General features: G+C 49.2%; 1 protein-coding gene across 1 annotated transcript in view; it reads left to right on the forward strand.

Annotated features, from left to right (window-relative positions):
* The first annotated feature begins 18,000 nt into the window (after nt 1-18,000).
* The window catches only part of COMP (cartilage oligomeric matrix protein), a 45,516-nt gene continuing 43,614 nt past the window's right edge, over nt 18,001-19,902 (forward strand). The window contains exon 1 of the mRNA XM_083483757.1: nt 18,001-18,341. Within this exon, the coding sequence (XP_083339883.1) occupies nt 18,266-18,341 (76 nt within the window). The 5' untranslated portion in view covers nt 18,001-18,265. The remainder of the gene's footprint in view (nt 18,342-19,902) is intronic.

A 19,902-nucleotide genomic window follows, 5' to 3' on the forward strand; every position in this document is an offset into this window, starting at 1 on the left:
CTTTGCTTCAGGATGAGAACAGAAATCGTGCTCCGGCAGCGCAGCAGCAGCGGAAGGCCCCATTAGCTAAAGTGGTGCTTCAGGTTAAGAACAGTTTCAGGTTAAGAACGGACCTCTGGAACGAATTAAGTACTTAACCTGAGGTACCACTGTATCAATAAAGGGTTGATTTAAATAAGAAGGTGCTTCATATACTGAATTGTTTGCACAAACTGGTAGTGACTCCACCCACAGGGTTTTTCCAGCCAGGGACTGAACCAAGCATGTGTTCTCGCACTGAGCTGTGGCCCTTCCCTTAAAATTAAATGTGGAAATACAAACGGGAAACTGTTGCAGGAATTTATGTATAGGTTGAGGGGTGTTGCCCCTCCAGCAGATATCCTGCACATGCAGCCCACTATCAAAATCAGCACACTCACGTTTGTGACTTTTGTGATTTGTCCCCACAAAACACTTCATCACAGTTTCTTCCTATCTATTCAAAGGGCCTTTGCTGCACGATACCAAATGTAAGAATTCGCTGATCAATACATCTATGTTTTGGCTCGCTGGGAAAACTTCAGAAATTCATATAGACATGTGAGCTCAGCTACTCAGCAGCCCCTCTGCCTGAGGGATAATCCCTGGCATCCTGATACCTGAGTGCCAGACAGGTAGCCATTCCAGAAATAACAAACCCAGATGAAGACAAAAGGGTGTAATGAACTTGGCTGGGAAACAGGGAAATGTAAAGCTCTGTTTTGTTCCACTTGATGGGTGTTTGGTGGAGGGCAAGGTGAACCATGGGGCAGGGTCCAGGATGCTCAGATTCCTGCCGCCAGACCTCCCCTTTCATGATGTAACCGTGATGTAGTTGGGGGGGTGTAAAATGGGGATGAGCAGCTAATAAAAGTTTGGGTTCTCTTTTGTTCGGGGCTTCCATCTTGTTCCACCTGGTGGCAGGTGGGAGTCTTGTGGCGACAGTCTTCAATAAAAACCAAGCCTACTGGCTGCTGTTTTGCGCTGGTATTCCTGGCTGGTGTCCTTGTTTTTTGCCCAAGGGAGCCCTCAGATTTCTCCATTAACAAAGCAGTGGGGCACTGAAGCCCCCAGCAGAAACGGACGTACAGCCCCTCTCCCCCAGTGCCCGAGTGCTGCTTTGACACTCCGTAGAGCGCCTCTGTAGAGAGACTACATGTCAAAGGGGAGGAAAGTCCCCCTAAACCCCATTTCTTGGTGAGTGGGAGAAGACAGGAAGGCGATGAAGAGAAGACTGGAATGCAGGAGCCTGGCGGATTCTCCCCTATAATAACTTGAGCAAATGAATTGCGTCAATTCCGTAGAAAAGGACTAGTGTCGCCGAAGCAAAAGGGCAGCAGTTAACCCAGTGGGCAAGGAGGAACGGAAAGGTAAGCTGGACCACCACTGTCAACCGCAGGCAGCTATATAAAGAGAAGCCTTGTGTAAGACTCCTCCTTCAGCAACAGAAGAGTTTGGCCAGAGAGAGAGAGAGAGACCTTTGCAGAGTCTGGGGAATCTGTACAATCCACCCATCTGTACAGCATTAACAATGTTCAGCTTATGTGGACGGAAGCGAAGCATCACTCAGGGCCCAAGGCTAAATTTGGGAAACCTTTACAGGCCGCCATATGGCTGAAGGAGCAAAGGAACCAACGAACGGGCAGCGCTTGTGGAAAGAAGATCAGGCAGCCCCGGGTCGTCATCCTGAGACACGCCTCACTGGGATGAAACCCTATTGGAACCTGATTTGGGGGAAGTGGAGATTATAATAATGATTTATTTTGGTGCCAGCTATAAAGCTTGCCCTTCTGCCAAGCCCTTTGAGGTGGGTTGAGTGTTCTTTTGGAGGCGATGGCTGGCATTGCCGAAGAAATAAACTGGGTGAACTTTTCACTGAAGCAGATTTCGTTTTAACTGATGGGTTGTTGTTTTTAATTTGTGCATTGCATGTTTTGGATGGTAGCCAACAAAGTGTTATTCTTCTTCTTCCTTATTAAATTTCTATATCGCCCTTCATCCGAAAATCACATAGCCATTTACAATATAAAAACACAAAAATACGTAACATAATACCAAAAAAAAACAACCCTCCCCGTCCCACAAACTTGTTTAAAAGGTCACAGATTGTTTAATCAAACAAAGCCTGGTTCTAGAGAAACATTTTCGCCTGGCGCAATATGTAATGAAGGGACCAGGCGAGCTTCCCTGGGGAGAGCATCCCACAAGTTGGGAGCCACCACCGAAAAGGCCCGTTCTCACGCTGCCACCCGCACAAAGACTTTTGGCTGCACAACAGAACATATGTACAGAAGATGAGCTACACGGAGCAATGGATCCAAACTACAAGAAAGAAGATTCCACCTAAACATTAGGAAGAACTTCCTGACAGTAAGAGCTGTTCGACAGTGGAATTTGCTGCCAAGGAGTGTGGTGGAGTCTCCTACTTTGGAGGTCTTTAAGCAGAGGCTTGACAACCATATGTCAGGAGTGCTCTGATGGTGTTTCCTGCTTGGCAGGGGGTTGGACTCCATGGCCATTGTGGTCTCTTCCAACTCTATGATTCTATGATTCTGATTCTAGCTGGATCAGGCCTATCTAGTTTAGTACCTTGTTCTCACAGTGGCCAATCAGATACCGCCGTGGGAAGCCCCCAAGCAGAATCTGAACCCAAGACCACTCTCCCCTCGTTCAATAACTGGTATTCTGAAACATCCCTTGGAGCCACTAGCCATCAACAGACAACCTTCTCTTCCATGAATTTGCCGTGTGCCCTTTTAAAGCCATCCGAGTTGGTGGACGTTGACTATATGTTGTGTGAAGAGAAGTCCTAGCTTGTAGACTGTCTTCAATAGGCTTCCTCAACCTCGGCCCTCCAGTTGTCTTGAGACTACAATTCCCAGCATCCCTGACCACTGGTCCTGCTAGCTAGGGTAGTGGGGCTACCTTGGAAGGTGACCCGGAAACTACAACTAATCCAGAATGCGGCAGCTAGACTGGTGACTGGGAGCGGCCGCTGAGACCATATAACACTGGTCTTGAAAGACCTACATTGGCTCCCAGGACGTTTCCGAGCAAAATTCAAAGTGTTGGTGCTGACCTTTAAAGCCCTAAACGGCCTCGGTCCAGTATACCTGAAGGAGCGTCTCCACCCCCATCGTTCAGCCCGGACGCCGAGGTCCCGCTCCGAGGGCCTTCTGGCGGTTCCCTCACTGCGAGAAGTGAGGTTACAGGGAACCAGGCAGAGGGCCTTCTCGGTAGTGGCGCCCGCCCTGTGGAATGCCCTCCCACCAGATGTCAAAGAGATAAACAACTACCTGACATTTAGAAGACATCTGAAGGCAGCCCTGTTCAGGGAAGTTTTTAAAGTGTGACATTTTAATGTATTTTTAATCTTTGTTGGAAGCTGCGCAGAGTGGCTGGGGAAACCCATCCAAATGGGCGGGGTACAAATAATAAATTATTATTATTATTATTATTATTATTATTATTATTAGGGTTGTAGGCCAAAAACATCTGGAGGGCCGAGGCTGAGGAAACCTGGTCTTGAATCTTCCAAACAAGCCAGAAATCTGGACAAGGGCTGTTAAAACCACCACCACAACCACAACCTTCTTATCCAGTTCACCCATCTGGCCGGGCCACTTTGTTGCTGATGTTCCGGTGGGCTTCATTTACTTTGGCCACAGAGGATACTGATTCTTGTGTGTTTGTCCGTTCTTTTCTCTCCCCCCCCCCCTCCACCCCTCGGCTTCACTCTCCAAATGGTTCGTTGTGATGAGGTTTGCAGGCGGCCCTGCCGGGGCTTGCCAGAGCTTGCTTCTCCTACCGCCACCCAACGCAGCGCATGGCGTAATCGCTCGCCCAGAGGAGCTGTTAAAAGGGCCTGGCAGGAAACCTCAGACATTTTTTCCTTTGCTACTCATGTCATTTTCAATTAAAAGACAATCGCCTTCCTCTCCCCTCCTCTTCTTAGAACCCTGGACTGAGTTCCTAGGCGGTAGCAGAGCTACTGGTTGAAAGAGGAACCGATGGAAAGGAAACGCCGTGGGACGAGGAGGAGGAGGAGGTGGAAGGAACACGGGTCAGGTGGGGATGAAATCATGAAATGGACCCGTGCTGGACAATGGGAGCGAGAAGAGATGGCAAAAACCAGCGACTCCTGCGGCTGATGTTTGATATTCCCCCAACACACACACACAACTTCTGACCCAACTGCGGGAGGTCACAAAAACACACACTTTGGCATCACGTTTCTCGTTTGGATCCCGACTTTTTACCAGAAATCAGCCTTATGGTAATAATACTGTTTTCAGTTCCTGGCTCGCTTTATGCCCTTGACTCAATTCTTCCTTGCTTGCCCTCCATCTTGAATATATATAGGGAGAGAGAGATTGGCATTTTGATTAAGGAAAAAACTACTTCTTTTTAGGGAGGAAGAGAAGTAGAATAGAGGTGGACATCACCAGAGACCAACCAATAGCTGGGGAGGGGGGAGCTTGTTATACAGAAAGTACCCCCCCCCCAGGAAGGAACGCGGGTGGCGCTGTGGGTTAAACCACAGAGTCTAGGACTTGCCGATCAGAAGCTCGGTGGTTCGAATCCCCACAACGGGGTGAGCTCCCGTTGCTCGGTCCCTGCTCCTGCCAACCTAGCAGTTTGAAAGCACCTCAAAGTGCAAGTAGAAAAATAGGTACCGCTCCGGTGGGAAGGTAAACGGTGTTTCTGTGCGCTGCTCTGGTTCGCCAGAAGTGGCTTAGTCCTGCTGGCCACATGACCCGGAAGCTGTACGCCGGCTCCCTCGGCCAATAAAGCGAGATGCGCACCGCAACCCCAGAGTCGGTCACGACTGGACCAATGGTCAGGGGTCCCTTTACCTTTACCTTATCCCCCAGGAAATGGGTTCGATGCCCAACCTATGGAAGGAAAACAAGCCAGTGGCAACAGCCCCACACCTACAAGTTTTTTGAAAGGGAGCTGGTCAAGCTGCAAAGGTCTAAGAACACTGGCCATTCTCCATGACTGCCCGGTAGAGGACCAGATATTGTGGGCAGAGAGCAGAGGGTGGTTAGCTGTGTTGGCTCCGGGTTTCAGAGGACCCTTCTCCCTACGTGAACTTACCCATCACACAGACACTGCAGCAGAGGTTTATCGTGTTCTGGTCCAATCCCGGAACCACTGGAGGAAAGCGGCAAGGCTGGACAAAGGTTGCTGAACCACGGACAGCTCCAAGCAAACCCCTTGCTCTGACAGAGTTTGGGAGTAGACTGAGGCCAGGGCCTTCTCAGTGGTGGCTCCGACCTGGTGGAATGCTCTTTCCCATGAGACCAGGGCCCTGCAGGATTTAACCTCCTTCCGCAGGGCCTGTAAGACAGAGCTATTCCACCTGGCTTTCAATTTGAATTCCACCTGATCTTTTATTCCCCTTCCTTCCCTCCCCCTCCTCTTTTTATGAAGATTACCCACTCTGAGACCCCACAGCTAATTCTCCCCTGGTCTCCTCTCTGGCCCAAATAGTACTAATTTAGCCAGCTAGCCCTGGGGATAATCTAATGTTTATTGGATGGATTTTCCCCCTAAATTGATTTTTGAATTCTGAATTTATTGTTATTCACGTTTTATACTGCATTTTATGCTGTTTTTTCTTGCATCAATTACTGGCAAGTGTTTTAAATTTGTTGTTAGCCACCCTGAACCCGGTTTTCTGAACCAGGGAGGGCGGGGTATAAATAAAAAAATATTATTATTATTTTGTACCTCTGTCCGGACTGCTGCCTCCAGGCTAAATTCACCTGTGGAGACCTTCAGGGCCTGAAGATGAGCACTCCTCCCCCATTCCACAGCCTCCCTCCTGAAGAGCTCCTGAACAGGTGATGTGTTGGGAAAGGAAAGGTACCCACCAGGGTCCAGTCTCCAGCCTTATAGGTCCTGGTGGCCTGGGAGGTTCCCCTGGGGAGTCCTGCCCAACCACCTCAGGTGCGATGGTCTCCCTACTGTGATGGCCTGGGACTCGGACTCGGAGCCAGAGGAGTCTCAGTCCGCACTGGATCCTCTGCCTCAGGCATCATCTGAACCAAGTCTGGGGCCTGATCCTGAAGAGTCCCAGTCTGCACAGGTTCCCCTGCAACAAACACCAGCTGGACCGAGTCAGGGGCCTGAGCCTGCCCTGGCTCCAGATGCGGGGATGACCTCGTTGCCTTCAGCCGGGCCATCACTTACAGCTGCTCGACTACTGGTTGGGTCAGGGGAGGCTGAGGAGGCCTCTGGGTCTAGTCACCCACTGACATCTCCCAAGCTGCAGAGACTCAGGTCTGAGGTCTGAGAGAAGGAGAGACCTGAGTACTCGCAGGAGGAGGGCTCGCCTTCGGGCGAAACAGGGAGGTGAGTCACCGGGGGATCAGGACCGGCCGTTACCCTGGCAAAGATAAAAGGCTGTCGGACCCTGCCCCAGGTTGCGGGAGCAACATTGCTGTATTCTAGATCGTGTAACTGTCCTTGCCTGGTTTCCTGCCTCGTGTCCTGCCTTGGCCCTGTCGGACTGACTCCCAGCAGGACCTTTGGATTCTGGACTGGACCTGAACCGCGTTTCACGGGTTACCCCCAGGCCCAGCACACCTACCTTCTGAGCCCAGACCCAGACCCAGCTCCCCACCTGGCACTCCTACAACCTCTGACTATGTGTGCAGATCACTGATGGAGACACAGGGGTCCTAACCTTGTTAGAGTGGGCAAGAGATAGCTTTCTCAACTGCAGGGTCTTCTGCTGAACTGCTGAAGGCATCTGGCTGGCTGCTGTTAGAAAGAGAATGATGGGCTTTGTGATTTATGAGTCTCAGCTTTGTGATCTCTCTAGGTACCTTCTCAACCCAAGCCAGTGTTGGTCACAGGTTTTGGCAAGCAGTGGGCAGGGGCTTTTGCCGCCTTGCCCTCCCTGTGGCCTTTCCAGAAGCATCTCATTAGCCATGGTGGGAGGCAGGACGTTCGATTAGGTGGCTACAAATGGGGCCTCCACACACAGAGGCAGTCTACCCCTGAATTACCTCCGTCCCCTTGCTCGCCTTCCTGGAAGCATTCCACTGCATGAATCAGGATAAGAAGAAGAACACAAGGAGTTGCCTCATACAGAATCAGGCAGCTGGTCAATGTGGCTTAGTTTGGTCTGCACACACTGACTGGTAGCAGCTGCTCTGGAGATTCAGATAGAGCACATTCCTTAGTAATAATAATAATAATTTATTATTTATACCCCGCCACCCTGGGCGGTTTCCAACAAAGTATTAAAATACAGTGGTCTGTTAAACATTAAAAGCTTCCCTAAACAGGGCTGCCTTCAGATGTCTTCTAAAAGTCTGGTAGTTGTTGTTCTCTTTGACATCTGGTGGGAGGGCGTTCCACAGGGTGGGCGCCACCACCGAGAAGGCCCTCTGCCTGGTTCCCTGTAACTTGGCTTCTCGCAGTGAGGGAACCACCAGAAGGCCCTCGGCGCTGGACCTCAGTGTCCGGGCAGAACGATGGGGGTGGAGACGCTCCTTCAGGTATTCTGGACCGAGGCCGTTTAGGGCTTTAAAGGTCAGCACCCACACTTTGAGATGCTAGGAACTGAACACAGACCAGGCACAGCTTTGGTCCAAACCAACACATTTCTTTCTATATCCTTTGCCCAAGCAGAACTTCCATGTCCAGGGCAGTCTACCTCTGAGACAGGGCTAGGGAACAACCATGGGAGAAAGCTGTTTCCTCCCTGTTTGTGGGCTTCCCTGAGCTGTCCAGTTGGCCTCTGTGGGGAACGGGATTGTGTTGGGAGTAAACCCACATCCTTAAGCTTCCCAGCATCTTTTTCTTCCTCCTGCTGCCTCTTCATTAAGTCAGATAGGAGCCACCTGGCCTGCTGAGGTGTGTTTGTCCTCAGCTTCTGTGGGTAAAGTCTTTGTTTTGGGGAAAACAGCGAGCTTTGGAGAGAGCCACAAGTTCCCCGAACCATCAGAGGAACGGCTCAGGGTGTGTGTTTTTCCAAGGAAAATAATGGAAAGGAGTGATCTCACCCTGTTGGGACGCCGTGTGCTCAGCAAAAGCATCCCCAAAGGCCATCCGCTGGCTACCGGGTCTCGCATGCTTCTGCCACGCACAAAAAAAGAGAAACGACACACACATAGAGAAAAATAACTTCCAGACCCCGTCCAGGAGGCAGGAGAACATCACCTCCTCTTACCGAAAAAGCAGAGTCTTGGAATTCTCTTTCCTGGCTAAACTAATTTGTCCTGCGACCAACTGGCAGCTTAAGGGGGCCAATGATGCAGTTCAGTAATTTTAGACTTTGGCCTTTACTGGAGAGGGGAGGTTTTTTATTTGTCCGCTGACCTAAAACATTGCGAGCCGTCCTTCCGCCCCCTGGCACGGAGCTACAAGGGCCCAGGAGATAAGGACCCCTGCTCTGCATGCAGAAGGTCCCAAGGGTTCCCCCGCCCTCAGGTGGTGCAACCTGAAATCCTGGATGGCTGCTGCTGAATAAATGGGGCTCATCAGCCTGGGAAGGTAGCCCACCTGGAAGAAGGAAAACTCTGGTCCTGAAGCTCCGTCACCTTGCGGCAGAATTGTAGTGTTGGAAGGGACACCAAGGGTCATCCAGTCTGACCCCCTGCAGTGCAGGGATCTCAGCTAAGCATCCCTGACAGAGGGCCTCCCAACCTCTGCTTAAAAATCTCCTAGGAAGGAACGTCCACAGTCTCCAGAGCACGGGCAGGCAAACTAAGGCCCGGGGGCCGGATCCGGCCCAATTGCCTTCTAAATCTGGCCCACGGACCGTCTGGGAATCATCATGTTTTTAATTGAGTAGAATGTGTCCTTTTATTTAAAATGCATCTCTGGGTTATTTGTGGGGCATAGAAATTTGTTCATATATTTTTTCCCCAAATACAGTCATACCTCATGTTACGTCCGCTTCATGTTACGTTCTTTCAGGTTACGTCCTGCAGCGACTCAGAAGTACCGGAAAGGGTTACTTCTGGGGTTCGCAAAAGGACATCACGCGCATGCGCAGATGCAGCGAATCGCAACCCATGTGTGTGCAGATGCACCACTGCGGGTTGCGCTCTTTTCATGTTGTGAACGGGCCTCTGGAACGGATCCCGTTTGCAACCAGAGGTACCACTGTATAGTCCGGCCCCCCACAAGGTCTGAGGGAGAGTGGACTGGCCCCCTGCTGAAAAGGTTTGCTGACCCTTGCCAGTGGCGTAGCGTGGGGGGTGCAGGGGGGGCGCAACATCTGGGGGTTAGGGTTAGGGGGCGCAAATCCACGGGTTAGGGGGCACAAATCCACGGGTTAGGGGGCGCAAATTACTTGCCTTGCCCCGGGTGCTGACAACCCACGCTACGCCACTGACCCTTGCTCCAGAGGGAGACCATTCCACTTGTCAAACAGCTCTGACTCCTTTGTGAGAAAGGCTTTGGGATGAAAATCCTTACCCAGCGCCTTGCAGAACAGTGTAAAGAGAAGGAAAAGCTAAGGAGCAGATCTTCGGATCTGGAGTGGACTCCCAAGATGATTCAACACTACCTGCTACACCTCCTTCTGGCAACTCAACTCCAGCAGCCAAGGTGGTGCCAGACATCTTTCTTGCTCTGCTTTCCTTTAGATCACCTCAGCGAAGCCGAGAGAGGGGGTCTTGTGGTCAGAGCAGCCCAAGACCTCCAGGCTTTTTTGGGGTGCCTCAGGGCTCCGTCCTCTCCCCCATGCTTTTTAACATCTACATGCAGCCGCTGGGAGAAATCACCAGGGGGTTTGGGCTGGGTGTTCATCAATATGCGAATAACACCCAGCTCTACCTCTCTTTTAAATCAGAACCAGTGAAGGCAGTGAAGGTCCTGTGCGAGTGTCTGGAGGCGGTTGGAGGATGGATGGCGGCTAACAGATTGAGGTTGAATCCTGACAAGACAGAAGTACTGTTTTGGGGGGACAGGATGCAGGCAGGTGTGGAGGATTCCCTGGTCCTGAATGGGGTAACTGTGCCCCTGAAGGACCAGCTGTGCAGCCTGGAAGTCATTTTGGACTCACAGCTGTCCATGGAGGCGCAGGTCCATTCTGTATCCAGGGCGGCTGTTTATCAGCTCCACCTGGTACGCAGGCTGAGACCCTACCTGCCCACAGACTGTCTCGCCAGAGTGGTGCATGCTCTGGTTATCTCCTGCTTGGACTACTGCAATGCGCTCTACATGGGGCTACCTTTGAAGGTGGCCTGGAAACTACAACTGATCCAGAATGAGGCAGCGAGACTGGTGACTGGGGGCGGCTGCCGAGACCACATAACACCAGTCTTCAAAGATCTACACTGGCTTCCAGTACGTTTCCAAGCACAATTCAAAGTGTTGGTGCTGACCTTTAAATCCCTAAACGGCCTTGGTCCGGTATACCTGAAGGAGCGTCTCCACCCCCATCGTCCAACCCGGACACTGAAGTCCAGCTCCGAGGGCCTTCTGGCGGTTCCCTCACTGCAAGAAGCCAAGTTACAGGGAACCAGGCAGAGGGCCTTCTCGGTAGTGGCACCCGCCCTGTGAAATGCCCTCCCACCAGAGAGCCAGTGTGGTGTAGTGGTTAAGAGCGGTAGTCTCGTAATTTGGGGAACCGGGTTCGCGTCTCTGCTCCTCCACCTGCAGCTGCTGGGTGACCTTGGGCCAGTCACACTTCTTTGAAGTCTCTCAGCCCCACTCACCTCACAGAGGGTTTGTTGGGGGGGAGGAAGGGAAAGGAGATTGTTAGCCGCTTTGAGACTCCTTAAAGGGAGTGAAAGGCGGGATATCAAATCCAAACTCTTCTTCTTCTTCTTTTTCAGATGTCAAAGAGAAAAACAACTACCAGACTTTTAGAAGACATCTGAAGGCAGCCCTGTTTAGGGAAGCTTTTAATGTTTAACAGACTACTTATTTTAATACTTTGTTGGAAGCCATCCAGGGTGGCTGGGGAGACCCAGCCAGATGGGCGGGGTATAAATAAATTATTATTATTATTATTATTATTATTATTATTATTATTTGCCCCAGGGAGATCACTTTGATGAACAACACAGGAGGCAGCAGCTACGAGTTGCTAGTCTCTGCAGCCACAGCAGGCGCTGTGATTCTCCAGCAATTTGACTTCGCCAGCAATGCTACCAATCGGTGCAGACGGTGCTATTTATTCATTAAATTAGAGGCTTTGCTACCCTGCTTTTGAGCCAGAAAACCCCCCAGAGCAGCTTACATACAGTCAAAACAAGACAGCCCTTACCTGCAGGCTTACACTCTTTTTGTTAAAAAAAAAACCCAACTCACAACACAACACGCAAGGGGAAAGGGAGCAGGAGGGAAGAGGAAAACTGAAACTCAAGCATCGGTTTCTAAACGACGGCTCCTAATATTGACCAGCTGGCAACATTCAGAGGCAGGAGGTACCTGATGGAACTGGGCCTCCATTAAAGCTGATGGAACTGGGCCTCCTGCTACCAATCTCTCCCACTGAGGGAGACGGATGGAATGGGTCACAGCAGAGCCAATGGACCAGTGGCTCTGTCCCAGCCCACAAATATCAAAAATAATCAGCAGCAGCAGGGTCCAAATTAGAAGCAGCCAAACAGAGGTTCTGCGCAATGTTCTCCTTTTTATTTCCCTTTTTGAGGGGGGTGGTCCTGAATATTTGATCCTGGTCAAGGTTATTGTTCCTGGCAGTTTCTGCTTCCTCCGCCTAGGTGGTCTCCCACACAAATCAGGACTCACGGAGGAAAGGGAACATTTCCATGATGCTCTGCAGCTCATCAGATCCAGAAAACAGGTCTCCTTTTGCCCACTTGCGTGATTCTCACCAGAGTGGTGGCTTTGATTTGCCTTCCCGTGACTGATCCATGCACACGGCTTTGTGTTTCCAACTCAAGACCCCTTGAAGAACATCTCATCCAGTTCAATCTTTGAAAAACAGCTTTGAAAAACTTCTTTATATTCTCCAGTGTGCTACCCTTGCCATTGTGGCAGCACGGGTTGCCGTTCTGTGATTGGACTTACGCTACTTGTTGAACGGTTCGTTTTACTGCACATGTAACTTGTTAAGATAAGTTGTACATTTATCCACTCCATGTTTACGGTATCTCCAGGCTTTGTCTTGCACATGGCACCTTGGTACAGTGGTACCTCAGGTTACAGACGCTTCAGGTTACAGACACTTCAGGTTACAGACTCCGCTAACCCAGAAATAGTACCTCAGATTGCTTCAGGATGAGAACAGAAATCGCACAGCAGCGGTGCGGTGGCAGCAGGAGGCCCCATTAGCTAAAGCGGTACCTCAGGTTAAGAACAGTTTCAGGTTAAGAATGGACCTCCAGAACAAATTAAGTTCTTAACCCGAGGTACCACTGTATGTTTGTTGTTTGAATGGTTACAAGTCTATCTCTATTCTAGCTATTATTCTAGTAAATTTGGTTTTATACTTATAAGCCAGTTTGTGGTTTGTTGTATTATTATTAGTCACCACATTTGATACTTTGTGTATAGCCTAATGACACCAACAAAGCCAAGTGAGGGCAGCTGAGGGCAATGGCAACAAGTAAATTTAAGTAAAAATGCCATTTATCAAGAGTGCCCTTCAAATGCCCCTTTTAGGGACCTTTTTGGTACCCCCCCGTCCAAATTTACTTGTTTAAATAGCCTTCACTAGCCGTCACTTTCCATTATTCTCAGTATAAAAAGAAGGTATGGGTAAGGCAGTGTTTCTCAACCTGTGGGTCCCCAGATGTTGTTGGACTACAACTTCCATCATCCCTGAACTCTGGCCTTGCTAGCTAGGGATGATGGGAGTTGTAGTCCAACAACATCTGGGGACCCACAGGTTGAGAAAGGCTGGGGTAAGTGCTTTTGAAAATTCAAGTTTTAGATACCAAGTCCATCTACCCGCTATCCTGAAACCTCTGTGAAATGTTAAAACTTAAAATCTCATCAGCAAACCTAGCTCGGCTGCTGCCCTGCGTAAGAAATTATAGAACAATGGGGCCACCACTGAAGAGGCCCCGTCTCCCAGTCTTGCCTCCAAAGACCGGGAGGCCCTTTTTGTAGACCACCAAGACAATTGTCTTCTCAGGACAGCTTAGGAACATGTTGTTCTAGGCAGCTCCTTGGAGAAAGGGTTGCCAACTTTTCCTCTGCAGCACCTGCTCCTGTGGCTCAATTATTGGCATGACTCACATCGACATGGGATGTGGGTGGTGCTGTGGTCTAAACCACTGAGCCTTGGGCTTGCCGATCGGAAGGTCGGCGGTTCGAATCCCCGCAATGACGGGGTGAGCTCCCGTTGCTCGGTCCCTGCTCCTGCCCACCTAGCAGTTCGAAAGCACGTCAAAGTGCAAGTAGATAAATAGGTACCACTCCGGCGGGAAGGTAAACGGCGTTTCTGTGCACTGCTCTGTTTCGCCAGAAGCGGCTTAGTCATGCTGGCCACATGACCCGGAAGCTGTACGCCGGCTCCCTCGGCCAGTAAAGCGAGATGAGCGCCGCAACCCCAGAGTCGGCCACAACTGGACCTAATGGTCAGGGATCCTTTACACATTGACATAGCAGCTGAACTTTGACTCTCTCCATACAGCATGGGGAAGAACGTTTATCTGCTACGTTAAAGGCGCAGGAGCTCTTCTGGTAAATAGAAGTTGGCAACAGAAAGGGCACAGCCTCCTGTCTTTACAGTGGGGAGGGGAGCGTTGAACAAAGCGTAACCACAAGGTGACCCTTGCTCTGCTTTTGCAAGGTGCTTGGCCTCCAAGATTTGGGGGAGGGGCTCCCCCACTCCAAAAAAACAACCCATTAACACCTCGCTTGGATGAAGAAAATCGCTCTTTCCATATGGCCTCACTTTTATTGGTGTTGGATCTGACATTTCTAGGCACAGGGGTTTTTCTTTTTTAAAAAAATAATAATAATGTTGAGCTTTGAGGCTCGCCTGCCCCTATGGACTGCTATTGCTCCATATTCTAAGTTCAGCCCTCTTAATGGGAATTCCTGTCGGGATGGTCTAACAAGAGGCGCTTGTTTGCTCCTGCCGCTCCAACCCATGTTCCACGAATTCCCTTCCCCAACACCGACAACAACTCTCTTTAAAGAAGAAGAGAGAAAAAAAATCACATACATAAGACTTCTTTTGAAGTGACGCTCCGGTTGGAAAAAAACAGCTTGCCAGCTGGGCTGGGAAGACATCGGTCAAGCTGTCATGTTTGCCTGGAGAAGGGACTGTAACTTTGCCTGCAGAAAATTCCCAGTTCAGGCCCTGGCACTTCCAGTTGGAGCTGCGAAGGCCCCCCGTTTGAAAACCTGGAGAGTCACTGCTGTCAGTCAGTGTTGACAATACTGAGCTGGATAAAGGTAAAGGGACCCCCGACCATTAGGTCCAGTCGTGGCCGACTCTGGGGTTGCGGTGCTCATCTCGCTTTATTGGCCGAGGGAGCCGGCGTACAGCTTCCGGGTCATGTGGCCAGCATGCCTAAGCCGCTTCTGGCGAACCAGAGCAGCGCACGGAAACACTGTTTACCTTCCCACCAGAGTGGTACCTGTTTATCTACTTGCACTTTGAGGTGCTTTCGAACTGCTAGGTTGGCAGGAGGCTGAACTGGATAGAGTGGTGCAATGTAAATTCACCCTTTTAAAATAAAAATAACTTTTTATTCAAAATTAGAAAAAAACATATCATCCTTATTCCCCCCCCAATTTTCCTCCCTCCCCTCCCTCCCCCTACAGAACCCACCCACCCCCACCCCCCAACTTCCCTCAGTTTCATTCTTTGATTTCTCTAAAAATGCTGTTTTCTGCATGTTACACAGTTGTATAAATCCTCAAACTATTTAGCTGATTATTATCAATAAAAAGTTCGTGAATGTTTATTCAAAACCTGCCAAGGAGTCCAGTTCGCTTTGTTGTGTCTTCAAATACTTTGTAAAGGGTTCCCATTCATCCTTAAAGTCACAGTTATCCTTGTCCCGTAGCTTGTATGTCAGTTTTGCCAGTTCTGCGTAGTCCATCAATTTTTCTTGCCATGATTCTTTAGTTGGGGTTTCTTCAGTCTTCCATCCTTGTGCTACCAGAACTCTCGCGGCCGTTGTCGCATACATGAAGATGTTTTTCAGCTTTTTTGGCAGGTCTTTCCCTACAATCCCTCATAAAAATACTTCAGGTTTTTAAACAAATGTTAAATGGAACATTTTCTTCAATTCGTTGTATATCATTTCCCAAATTTTTTTAATTACCTTACAATCCCACCACATATGATAAAATGTCCCCTCCTGTAAATTCGCCCTTTATTCACAACAATGAGGACCAGAGTCTTGATTTATTTTTAGGGGCAGGGCTGCAGTTCCGTGGTAGAGAGCCTGCGGAAGGCCGCTAGTTCAAACTCCAGCAGTTAAGACTGGATGGACCACCGGCCTCACTCAGAATAAGGAAGCGTCCAAAGTTCCTATTTCAATTACAGTCATCCCTTGGAAGTCAAATAGAATCCATTCCAGAAGTCCGTTCGACTTCCAAAGCGTTCGTAAACCGAAGCGCAGCTCCCGATTGGCTGCAGGAAGCTCCTGCAGCCAATCAGACGCTCCATCAGACATTCGGCTTTCAAAAGAATGTTCAGAAACCGGAACAGTCACTTCCAGGTTTCGATCGTTCAGGAGCCAATTTGTTTGGGAGACAAGGCATTTGAGATCCAAGGTACAACTGTACTCCATTGTTCTAGTGAGGACTAGAATCTCACTTCATCTTTAACCAAAAGTGGCAGATTATATACTCTGAATTCAAAAGTCCCCAGATTCAATGTCTGCTGCCTGAAATGGGGCAGAGCAGCTGCCAGGCAGTATTTGAGCTGGAAGGACCGGTGGTCTGATGCAGAGAAAAGCTTTTCTCCCTCTCTCATGCTACAATTGGCAGGTGTCCAAAGAAGCTCGATGCTGGAAGATTTGGGACAGGTAAGAGACAGTCCTCCTTTACGCAGCACAGCTGAACTATGGAACTCCCTCCTGCAGTGGGGGCCACAAACTTGGATGGCTTTAAAAAAGGACTGGGCAAATTCACGGGACTGTGGATGGCTACTAGCCAATCTGGTTGGCCACTAGGATAGATAGAAAGATAGATATAGATAGATAGATAGATAGATAGATAGATAGATAGATAGATAGATAGATAGATGATAGATAGTGGAAGACAGGATGCTGAACAGTGCCGGATTTACATATAAGCTAAACAAGCTAAACAAACCTAGGACTTGCTGATCAGAAGGTTGGCAGTTTGAATCCCCATGACGGGGTGAGCTCCCGTTGCTCGGTCCCTGCTCCTGACAACCTAGCAGTTCGAAAGCAGGCCAGTGCAAGTGGATAAATAGGTATCACTCCAGCGGGAAGGTAAATGGCATTTCCATGCACTGCTCTGGTTCGCCAGAAGCGGCTTAGTCATGCTGGACACATGACCTGGAAGCTGTCTGCGGACAAATGCCGGCTCCCTCGGCCAATAAAGCGAGATGAGCACCACAACCCCAGAGTCGGTCACGCCTGGACCTAATGGTCAGGGGTCCCTTTACCTTTACCTTTATCCCCCAGGAAATGGGTTCGATGCACAACCTATGGAAGGAAAACCTAATGGTCCGGGGTCCCTTTACCTTTACCTTTAAACAAGCTATAGCTTAGGGCCCCACTCTCTTGGGGGCCACCATAAAATTTAAAGGGGGAAAAACTGGATGTACATTTCTAAAATATAAGATAAAACACAAATAAAATAATACCTACATACAGCAACAGTGTTTTGTGTTGTGTAGGCTCCTATTTGTTGTGTGCGAATGGCTTTAGATACCTATTAGGTCCATAAATTACCATATAGCATCTATTCAACAACAACAACAAAAGCAGCAACAATTTGTTGTTGACAAAGGACAGCTGGACATATAAAGGGCCCCATTACCTTCAGTAGCTGAGGGCCTCATCAAACCGAAATCCGGCCCTGATGCTGAACTTAGATGGGGGCCCCTGTGGCTGTTCATCTGTTCTTAAAAAGTAGAAAGAAAGCTCACAATTCATCAAATCGCAGATGCCAATTGCTAGCGCCCACAAAAAAAGAAAGTCCTCTGTGGTTTTTGTGGGGGACTTGTGTTATGTACTGAAGTTCTCACCCTGGGCCAGCAGGGGGATACTGTAGATAGTTATGCAAATGAAGGATCGAAAGTGACGTTCAGTGATTGGATAGTTTGTATGCAAATGAAGGATCGAAAGTGACGTTCAGTGATTGGATAGTTTTAGAAAGTTGCTACAGTTACGTTGTTCTGGAGCTCTATATAAGCAGGCTGACTGAGCAGTTCAGTTCAGTTCTGTTCCAGCTTACAAATAAAGAGCTGCTTTGGAAGAATCGCTGTGTCGTCTGATATGTTCACCCACAACTTAACAACTTGGAACCTACGGCAATCCAGAGGCGCCTGCATTCCAGTGCCCACCAACCAGCCCAGTCAATGATCAGAGAGTTTGAGTTGAACATCTGAAGGGCACTGTTAGCTACCCCTTTGTGGAGGGCCACTGGCCAAGCCTTGGACCCCCCTGACCCCCTCCCCCTCCACAACTGGACGTTGGAGGGGGCAGTTCAGGCATGGGGGGCACAAGCTGTCTGGGGTGGCTGAGCCTCAGCTAAGCACAGCACGAAGCATGAACCTCTGCCACCTCGCTGCCAAGCGCAAGATGCTTCTTAGGCATTCCATAAAACCAAAGCAGAGTAGCTCTCTGCCCGCAAAGAGCTTACAGTTGGAATTTCAGCAGTGGTGGGAGAGGAGGTGGCGGGGAGAAGGAATGTGTGTAAGGGGCAACTTTTCACCAACTAAGGTTTCACAGGGGCAGGGGAAGGTGAGTTTTGAAGAATGCTATGGAGGAAATCATTCCTCCAAACATTTTAATCCCCGGGTTGTTCTTTCCCCCCGATTTCATTAGAAAATAAAAACATGCCAATCCACCACCGCAAGGTAAGCAGTCGTCTTGATGGTTTTCTCATACACTGTTTGTTCTCCTAATTTAATTTATCTCGCTCTCTCGCTCTCTCCCGCTGGACCAGGAGCCAGGGATGACGTCTCCTGTCAGCATCGGAGCGAATAAAAACTTCAGAGGGCAGAAATGAAACAGCAAAGCCCAGGCGCTCAGCAGGAGGAGCAGAGCTGAGGTTCATGAGTTCTCCAGCCAATTTTTTTATATATACAAAAGACTCTTAAAAGGGGGCAGGCTGCCGGCTTGGGCATCACCATCAGGCATTGAGAATGACTGTCGCTCCGAAGTTAATTCTTCTACTGAGCCTCTGCTCCTATGGCTCATCCCAGATGCCAGGAGGAAGAGGTGAGTTAAGATTCCCTTTTGCAGCCTCGTTCTTTCTCAAGAAAGTCAGGAGGGGTTTGTAAAATAAACCACCCAGGTTGATTTTTTTCATTCTTTAAGTCATCCCCCATTGAGGCTCCTGTGTGAAGAGTTCCCTTCTGTTTTAGCAACATATCCTGGTTTTCTTATTAAATCTTGATAGCATGGTTCATGTTTGCCTAGGTAGCTGGCTGCTAACTGCAGCTTAAAGACGAACCAATTATTTTACATGTAATCTTAACTGGGGGTTTTGCCCCTCAAGCCCTTCTAAGCCTGGGCTTGGGCCAGGCAAAAGCTACGGTCAGGCAAAGAATCATAGACACCGAGAGAGAACAGGACTGCTCAAGGTGCCCCAACTATAAAATTGGAGAAATCGAGAGAGAGATAGCCGCACCGGCAGCATATCTCTTCTTTCTCGTATCCAAAAATGCAAGAAGGGCTTTTACACTCGCCGGAAGCTCGGCTCTGCCCTCGCCGGATCCTTTAAAAAAGTCCCCTATGCTCAGAGACTTTGTGCCTGTTCATTGGGGGTGATAGGAAGCCCAGAGCACTTGTTCTTTAGATGTCCCTTTTAGGAAGAGGCACGGAGTGAGACCACTGACCCCCTGCTGGTGAGGCTCGCTGACCTCCCGGAAAAGCAAAAATTGACCTTTTCCTGTTAGGCAAAGATCATAAGACGACCCGGATGGTCGCCAGATTCTGTGTACAGATCTGTAGGCGCAGACCATCCCCTGACTCAAACTAGTTCATTAAGAAAATCCCCAAACTCGGTTACATGGGTGATTCTGGGTCATCTCTATGCGGTAGCTTATCTTAAAGTTTTAAGTGTCTATACGCTTATCGCATTTATAAATTTTAAATTGATTGGTGTACATTGTTTTAAATGTTTGTTTTCCTTCTGGGATTGTACCTCCAAGTGTGTTTTATAAGCTGGTCTCCGGCCGTAATACATTATCTGTCTGTCTATCTATCTATCTATCTATCTATCTATCTATCATCTATCTATCTGTAATCTTTAGCATCCTCGAATTCTAGAGTTGGAAGGACCCTGGGGTCATCTAATCCAATCCCCTGTTGTGCAGGAATTAGAATCATAGAATCATAGAATCATAGAGTTGGAAGAGACCACAAGGGCCATCGAGTCCAATCCCCTGCCAAGCAGGAAACACCATCAGAGCACTCCTGACATATGGTTGTCAAGCCTCTGCTTAAAGACCTCCAAAGTAGGAGACTCCACCACACTCCTTGGCAGCAAATTCCACTGTCGAACAGCTCTTACTGTCAGGAAGTTCTTCCTAATGTTTAGGTGGAATCTTCTTTCTTGTAGTTTGGCTCCATTGCTCCGTGTCCGCTTCTCTGGAGCAGCAGAAAACAACCTTTCTCCCTCCTCTATGTGACATCCTTTTATATATTTGAACATGGCTATCATATCACCCCTTAACCTCCTCTTCTCCAGGCTAAACATGCCCAGCTCCCTTAGCCGTTCCTCATAAGGCATCGTTTCCAGGCCTTTGACCATTTTGGTTGCCCTCCTCTGGACACG

The sequence above is a fragment of the Podarcis liolepis genome (assembly GCF_965112155.1).
Source record: "Podarcis liolepis genome assembly, chromosome: 18".
Lineage (NCBI taxonomy): Eukaryota > Metazoa > Chordata > Lepidosauria > Squamata > Lacertidae > Podarcis > Podarcis liolepis.